Source organism: Leuciscus leuciscus (genome assembly GCF_965113295.1).
Source record: "Leuciscus leuciscus genome assembly, chromosome: 22".
NCBI classification, from domain to species: domain Eukaryota; kingdom Metazoa; phylum Chordata; class Actinopteri; order Cypriniformes; family Leuciscidae; genus Leuciscus; species Leuciscus leuciscus.
Window position 1 is genome coordinate 23,262,169 of NC_138746.1, and position 8,928 is coordinate 23,271,096.

General features: G+C 38.7%; 1 protein-coding gene across 1 annotated transcript; it reads right to left on the reverse strand.

Annotated features, from left to right (window-relative positions):
* Positions 1-4,601: 4,601 nt before the first annotated feature.
* LOC309487023 (solute carrier family 35 member F3-like) lies at positions 4,602-5,700 on the reverse strand. The gene is made up of 3 exons (XM_082154571.1): positions 5,667-5,700; positions 5,458-5,547; positions 4,602-4,890 (listed from the first exon to the last, which is right to left on the reverse strand). The coding sequence occupies exons 1-3, from the start codon at positions 5,692-5,694 to the stop codon at positions 4,652-4,654; spliced, it is 357 nt and encodes a 118-aa protein (XP_082010697.1). The 5' UTR covers positions 5,695-5,700; the 3' UTR covers positions 4,602-4,651.
* Between the last annotated feature and the right edge of the window lie 3,228 nt (positions 5,701-8,928).

Genomic DNA, 8,928 nt, shown 5'->3' on the forward strand with positions numbered 1-8,928 from the left:
TATCTAATCTTCATGGTCTTTAAACTATGTATAATCTTTGTCTTCTCTGATGCATCAAACGACAAAATATTAAACGATTTAACATAACTGGCAACTTTTATCTAATCAAATTTTGACACAAGGTATATTCTATTTATTAAAACATTCCACAAATTCAATTGATGGATAATTACTGAAACCCACTAAGATGGTCTCTGTGAAATTGGGCATGTTAAAAAACCCATTCATTCTCAGCATAAGCCTGTTTGATATTCATCAGTCTATAGGATTTGTTTGTTTAGAAACAAAACAAACAGAAAATATAGATTTACATGATACATGTGAAAACAGACAAAGCGGATCTATTAAATGGATGATTTATTTGTTTTCTTGTCATTTTCCTCAAATGTGATCGTAATGCATTTCAGTGTAAAAATCATTCCTTACAAAGGTTTACAATAATGTCTAGCAATAATTCCAGAGGAATACAATATTATATTTATTGTCATCATAACAATGACAATGGGAGACAGTGCTGATGAGATCCTATTGCAAATCAAAGAAAAGGCAGTGAAGCCATCATGTAGCATTTATTGGCGTTTTCTGCATGCGTTTTCCTGTAGAACTAATTTCCATCCAATGGAACAGTCCATAAGATAAAAACAAAAATGCAATGCATTGTTTTAAAAAAAAAGTGACTGGAGTCTTATGAAGTGCAGGATGTTTTCAGTGTATTTAAAGGTGGTTATCAGTTCCAGTCACCACCTTTTTCAAAGCACATAGTGTAGGTGCACTTTTCAGAAATGGTCATACATTCACTGGATGCACATGCCACCCTTTAACGGTAACACATCTTGCTGAAGATTGCCTCTTCGGTTCGCCAATACTGCCCCTGAAGTGTCCTCACAGTGGTTAGCATGTGACTGATGTGATGGAATCAAAGTATAGCTTCAGTATAAACAGTCTGGATGCTGTAGTTAACCACCTAAAAATCTCCATTCACAGTTTAGGAAAGGAAATCCCTTTAGACCTCAGATGCACCCATAGGACGGTAGACCTTTGTTTGTACAAGGAGAGCTGGAAATCTGCAGTCCTCCAGCATCCCAGCAAACCTCAGCACCATGGTATCCTATTCCTGTTTCGCTCTTTCTCCTAAACCCTCCATATCGCTGTTAACCAACATGAGTTCAAAAACACCTTCATTCACAGTTTGGGAAGTGGAGTCCCTCAGATGCAACTGTTGCTAGGTAGAACTTTGTTGTATTAGAAGACAGCATATGTTGCAGTTCTTAATGTCTACGTCAATGTTTGGCACGTATGTTCTAATGGGCACTGGTAGTGATTCGTGCCAGTCAGTCTGAGCTCCAAAAAGAGTGTAACCTTCTGAAGATCTGCAGGGACTCTTTATTGTGGAGATATTGGTTCATGGGTCTCTTGAGCAGAGGTCTCAAACTACCACTAGCCTGGTAAAATCCACCATTTGGGCCTGTTTTACGACCATACAGTTGAACTATAGAGTTAATGAAGACATATTTCCTAGCATAATGCTCTGCATGTTTAGTGGAGTAATAATGCTTGTATTCTAAACTATTTAAATGTTCTTTTCTGCAATTAGCAGTGTAAGAAAAATCACAAGCTAGCTGTGACATAATCAGAAATATTTCGATATAAAAAAAGACTACAAAGCTATCAATCTACATATGATATTCAAAATATTTATATATATATCAGACAGGCAAATAAAGTGGCTGGAGTATAGCTGTAGTGCATCAAAAATAGAAACTTCTATCCACTGAAGACTTATTGCCACAACAAGACTGTTCCCTGTGTAAACCGCTCCTGTTTGAATCTAGTTTGATGTAGATGCATGTAACTCAGACTTATTTTCTGTGCCGTGCAGTGTTTGCTTGTTTTTATTAAATGGGCTACAGCTGTTCTTTTACATTCAAGTTTTAGGCCTGTAAAAGCCATGTGGATAATAAGAAATGTATAAAATTAAATTGCAATATATAATATACATTAAATTACAACAATATATAAAATAAAAATTAAACATTATTAATTGAAATAAAATAACATGTAAATAGTAAAGGTTTTATTTAAAATATAAAAAAATTAAAGTCTATAAAGTGTAACAACAATGACTTTGTGTTGGGGAATTAATTAGCTCAAATTAGCGGTAATATTCATCAATGTGAATATGCATCTGTTGCTTCCATAAATTAATTTATTCAAATTAGGGAATAGGTCAAAACCTCGGCTGGTATCAGCGATTACACAATTATTTGTAATAATCACTGATAGAGACGGGTAGCATTTACTCAATTTGGGGGAATTTGAGGTAGAAGTTGACGAATGTTCATTTACCATGCAGACTGGCCGTCCAGCGGACAGAATGTATAATTTATGAACAGAAATCGGGCGTCTTTAACACTGATAGATAACACTTTCTTGTGGCCACAAAGAAGATAATTATCTCCGTGTTTTAGACAATTTTAGGTTTCTTTTAAGAATAAAACCCATCGTAGAGCTTATAAGGTAAAATCTGCACTCATCAGGGACTCAGAATTTGAAACAAAACAGGCAAACTTAATTCAAATGATTTAACAAAGTTTATTTAAACAAGCTAGCGATTACACAATTATTTTAAATCACGCAGGAGTAAAAATGCATAAACAAAACAGGCAATATAACGATCGTAATACAGAGATACAACAAAATAAAAAGGTTTTAGAGAGAGATTGGGAGAGGGAGAGAGAGAGAGAGAGAAACTCAGCGAGAGGAAACTAATAGTTGAGATACGAATGATTTTAGGTGTGTGTGTGAGATGTGGGGATGGTAGCGTTTGTAAGGTGGGTGTGTCGCTCCGTGAGCACGTGGTAGTGTGTTTATCTCGGCACACGTGGGTGAGAGTATGTGTGTGTGTGTGTGTGAACGTGTATGTTTGTGTGTGTGAAAGAGAATTTAGAGAGAGAGATAGAAACAGTTTTAGTCATTCACCACAAAACCCCAACGTTTCTTAGTAATATTTAGACAACTTTAAACAGCATTTCCTTCAGATTGCAAATTTAAAAGATCTACGTTACTCTGTTTGGAAGGTCGGCCTTCTGTGTGTGTGTTGGATAAAGGCCCCTGGATCACGTGGTCACAGCGTTCTGGTTGCTGTGGCGACTTGAAGCGAGCGAAGACTCAGCAAAGATTATCTTAGCCTTAAGTTGATTTTGTGGGTTGGTTTCAGCAGACTATCAACTTCAGTAAATAGTAGTTCTAAGAAAAGACTTGGAAATAAAGGAAAATAGAAAGGAAAATAAAAGCGAGCGAAGCTTCCTTGAGGGAAGGAGGCGTGTCGTCTTCTCTCTCTGGCGGACTGCACTGAGAGGAGAGGGGCGCGAAATTTTAAAGGGCTAAACTCACGCCTCCCTCACGTACGTGGGCCAATCGTCTTTAACAACGTATGGGCCCACCTCCTGACGTTTTGAGGTCTATGCGCCTCCTTTCCGCGGGGCTTTGAAACGATGAATTCGTCCATAACTTAATAACACTGGTATTTAATAAAACAATGCATTCTCTGATATTTTGTGTTAAAGATTCAGCATCGTTGGGGTTCGTGGAACACGGCAATACCGCGAATGACAGTTCTAATATCTAAAATCAAGGAGGTACATCATTTCTTGTAATTGTGGGCACCACAGAGTGATTACAGGCCAACAAACTACATAGGCATAATATTTGGGACAGGGGATCATACACATCAAGAAAATACATTTAAAATGTTTTATACAAGGATTTTGGATCACACGTGGTGGTGCCTGAGTGTGTTTCTGTGTGTGTGTATGTGAGTGCGTCTTGAAAGTTCATACCCGTCCGCTGAACTCTTGTCCCCGTCGCTGCGGGTGAGGCTTATGTGTGTGCGTGCGTTTGGCTCTTTGGATTGATGTATTAGGCACAGACCACATGTTTTGGGCATCTGGTCTCTACAACACTGTTTTATTGTTGTGAAGAGTTAATTAGTGTCTATGTGTAAATCAGTGTCCGAGAGACTCCCTGGGGGGGGTGCTTTCGGGATCGCTCTCATTGGTCAGCGTAAGGCTCTCCCGGCCATAAACAGACGGTCTCTGTTGGTTTAGACGTAAGAGATCATGTAGAGTGAGAGATAGTCAATGATTTACACCATTTTTCGGCGCCGTTTGGGCTGCACGTCTTGCGCAGAGCAATCTCAAAACAGCAGAGGTGTCGTAAATGAGAGTGCTTTGGAATGTGAGAATAGCTTGAGTCAGAGCGAGACAGGGGTTTTGTAGATTTAGACTGCATTAATAATTTGATTTAATCACCATGCAACTGGTGCTCTGCTCTCCGTTACAAAAGGGATTGGTGGGCTCGATTTAAGGATAAACTTGACACTTGATAGCCCAAATTTGGCCTGTAGGTCAGTCGTTTGAGACCCCTGCTCTTGAGTTCCAAGACCCAAGTCATTGTTCAAATACACTTACAGTTGTAAGATGAGCAAAAAAAAAAGTTTAAAAAAAGGTTTGGCTTTAGGAAATCGTCTGTTATAATGTGCATGAGGGTAAATGATGGCCTACGGAGTCTCGTTGACTGAGGAATATGGAATGAATGTCCTTCCCAGCATTATCCAGTCACTGGAATAAGAACGGGAGAAGGTTTGTGCGTGTCAGTGAGGAAACGTGGACATGGAGGTCCTGGCCCGTCGGGTCCAGTTGAGTCCTGAGCTGGTTCCGGTCTCAGCCGGTTCAACAGGCTGTTCCCGCTTTCTGAGTTTGGTGCCGAGCTCAATTAAACACTGATCCCAGTCCTCCGGTAACAGCAGCATTAGGAAGCCCAGACAGATGATCAACACGGCGATGAGTCGCACTGTATTGAAGTGGATATCACAGGTGTACAGGTCCACCACTGCAACACCAACAACACACACTTTAGAGCCACCACGGTAAAATGTCTATGAAGTTGCAATGACTGCCCACTTTGCTGCACGTACTGATTTTGCCGAGTTAGACGCATTCCTGGGTCAACATATTTTGTTGATCCTGGAACAACATTCTGGTCCAAAAATTTAGTCCAAACCATATCCCTACCCCTAAACCTAACCCTACCCATGAGCTATGCCTAAAATCAGAAGGAAATGCTTGGTGAATAACATTGACGTAGAAGCACCTGACTCTCCTAAACTTGACATACTGTAAACTTGTCCCTCAAATCTGATTGGACTGTTGTTCCAGGATCAACAAAGATGTTGATCCAGGAACATTGCACTTGGTGAAATCAGGTTCTGCCACTTTGCTATACTCAGTGGGACAGGGTTCAAAAACAGTTTCACAAAAAACTTTAGACATATACAATGAACTAAGAGTGTAACTGTATATATCCCTTTAAGTCAGTCAGTGGCACAAAATATAGGTTTTCTATAAACAAGTTTGTTTTTATATTTAAAAAAGTTTACTTTGATGAAAATGAACTCACTTGCATTGACAGGGACACTCAGCACAATGCCAAGTGAAATCAGCTCAGGGTATGTAATGGCAATGCCAAAATTCACCAGCATATTGAATGCTGTAGAAGAAGAAAATGATGAACAGTTATATGTTATATATCTCTTCTAATTGTTGCACATTACATAAACAATACTCTACTTATAATAATATACTTTTTTCTGTCAGTATTGTATTTACCTAGTAAGAGTCCAGCCACTCCACACATGTAGGCCCAGGGAAGATCAGCTACGGATGTGAAGTACTCAACGTGTGAAGTACAGTATAACTGGCACAAAGCTCATAAAGACAAAGTTTGCACCGCCGACAATGGTTAGAAACAGAGCCGCCTCTCCAAACTTGCCACTGCCCAAGACGAGCTTGAAAAGCACCTGAGAAAACATAAACAAAAAGACCAGCTCAGATAAGTTAGTTTCGGTTAATTGGTTCATTCAGGTGGTTCATTTCAATGATCATTCAATGCTATTCACATTATACTTGTTTTATTTTAGCTGTAATACATTCACCAGCCACTTTATTAGGTATACCTGATCAACTGATTAACTCAAATATTGAATCAGCCAATCACACAGCAGCAACTCAATGCATTTAGGCATGGAGACATGGGCTCCGTCCAGAAACAGAACAGGGGAATGAAAAGAGTAATTTAACCATCTGAACAGAACCATCAGTTTCTTATTTCATATCACCTTTTTAAGCGTATAATAAACCTCTGTTTAGTTAATTGTACAGTACTTGCAATGCCTTTGCCGTTGAACGAGTGTCCGCATATGCAGTCTCGGGAGAAAGTCTTGATGGTTCAGGGGTCAGATGGTGCTGAAGTTGCAATTGATTTTCTCCATGATGAATGAAGAAATTATGATGAACTTGCGATGTTAGCCTGTCTCAGTTGTTGTTGAGGTAATACAATACTTGAGGCCCTGTTGACGTGGTTGTGCCAACTCCGGGACAAAGATCCCTTGGCATTCCACACGGACAGTAACCAGGAGAAGACGAGAGAGAAGAAGAGGAGAAGAACCGTGTGCAGGCGCACTTTAACTTCTATAGAGGTCACTCCTCCAGGGTGGTCAGTAAGCCAATAGTAACTTAAGCTTTAGAAGGGAACATTTACGACTCTTTGTCTTCAAGGCAAGCATAGTATTTTGCATATGTAACTGGATCGGGTGTTGATGCAGACACTATTAAAGATTCTTGTAATATTAATATGTTGCATATGTATCATCATATAATATACATGATCATTTAGATCAGGGGTTTTCAACTGGTTCTGTGCCAGGGACCACCATTCTGACTAACAAGTAATCGGCGGCCCACTATTGTGTGTGTCTGTGTGTGTAGTGTGTGGATTCCTTTGTCAGATAGCACAGTCAGACGTCGAATTGAAGAAATGGCATTAAAAAAAAAGAAAAAAAGAGTTTGTCATGTCATTTTGCTGTGTACTGAACCTATTCACGGCTCCATCAACATTTCATGCCAAATCGCTATATTTCCTTGTTTAAAATGTACTGCAAGATGCAGTTTCTTTCCAAATAGCGATAAGCGCCAAACCTATTTTTAGCCTAAACGCGATACATCCTCTCGACTAATCAGAATTCTTTCTCTCTCACCCTCAAATCACTCGCGCGTATCGCGCCAGACGCTCAATTTTCCTCATTCGCGCGACCGCGCCGCGCTAAACGCCTCATTCGCGCTGCAGGACCTCCAGATGCGCGTAAACGCGTCTTTACATTGACTTGACATGAAAATCACTTGCGCCAGACGCTCTATTCGCGTTTGGTGTGAACGCTACTCACTCACTCACTCATACAAGGTCATGTTGTGATTTGTTTTATGTAAAGCGGACAATGGTTCTACTTTTTATGGGTTTGACACTTTACTGAATGCCAATGTATTTATTACTGACTGACTTGCCTTTTTTTTAAGACAAACTTTTTTTTTAATGGAAAAAAAGTGATTTCAATAGTGAAATTATGTAGGCTGGAATGCATGTCACGGACCACATGCAATGCCGCCGCGGACCACCAGGGGGCCGCGGACCACCGGTTGAAAACCCCTGATTTAGATCATCAAAATACAAATTCGTAGATACCAAAAAGGGTATATTACATAATGTAAACAAGTTGTCACAGAATAAGAATATGTGAATAATAAAATTGACAAAAATGTCAGAAAGAATCTTATAATTCCAAGATGACGACCATACAAGTAATAATCCTACACAAAATGGGTCTTACTCACTAATAATTGCGCACACTATTCGTATTTATACGCACATTTAAACTTCTCATGTAGCCTAAACGTTCCGCCAAATTTATTTCAAATGTTCTTAACCCTTGTGCATCAATTTAAAAAAGTTACTCATAGGTCCAAAGAGGACAAAAATGTCCATGTCAAAAAACTGTCATAAAAAGTTGAAGCTTGGGAGCACAGACTTAACTTTGGTATCATTTTAAAGAATACCCTTAGCAGATTATTGCTGAAGTTAAGTTTATGAAAATTATCTCTGAATATTATTTTATATAAAATATATATTTTATGAAACAAGTTGAACTCTAAAACGGCTAGAAAATCAAAGCCATAAATCTAAATAAGTTGTGTTCCAAATTTGAGGTTGATATCTCAAAAAATTTGCTTTCAGTAAGATTTTGTTTGGGCGCAGTACCAAACTTTCCCCATTGGATCCCAGCAAAAATCACAATGAACACAATGATTGGCTTTGTTATTTGCAGTTGAGTTTTTTTCTCTCAATACTACAAACACACACATGCACACAAACACTTTTTTTTTTATAACACACATACCAACCACACTCTGACATCCATACCAACACACGCATACAATTATCATTGCATAATTTATCCAACTGGCTCTATAATAGCTCAAAATTCATGCAGTTAACATTAACAAAAAAAACAAACTTACTCATAGGTCCAAAAGGGACAAAAATGTCCAAGTCAAAAAACTCTCATAAAAATGTTATGCTTGGGAGCAAATACTTGAGACCAGACTTTCCCCATTGGATGCCAGCAAAACTCCACTGGTGAACACAATGATTGGATTTTCGATTTGCAGTTGAGTTTTTCTCTCTCAAATATTACAAGCACACAAACACACTTTTTATTTTATTACACACATACAAATCACACTTAGACATCCATACCAACACACCCACACAATTATCGTTGCATAATTTATCCAGTTAGCTCTATAATATGCCGAAGCAGAAAACAGGAATAAAGCGAGTATTTGCTTTATATGCCTAACCTGAAAAAATGATACCATCTGATAAAAAATTGTAAAAATGTCAATTTTGAAGCCTTGCCAACAGAATGAAAGCCTATTAAAAAAGATTGCATCATTTTATAGTTAAACGGCACAGGGATTCAAAAATGCAGTTTTAATGGGTTTCAATGGGGCCATTTTTGTCCAAAAGGCGCTGAGA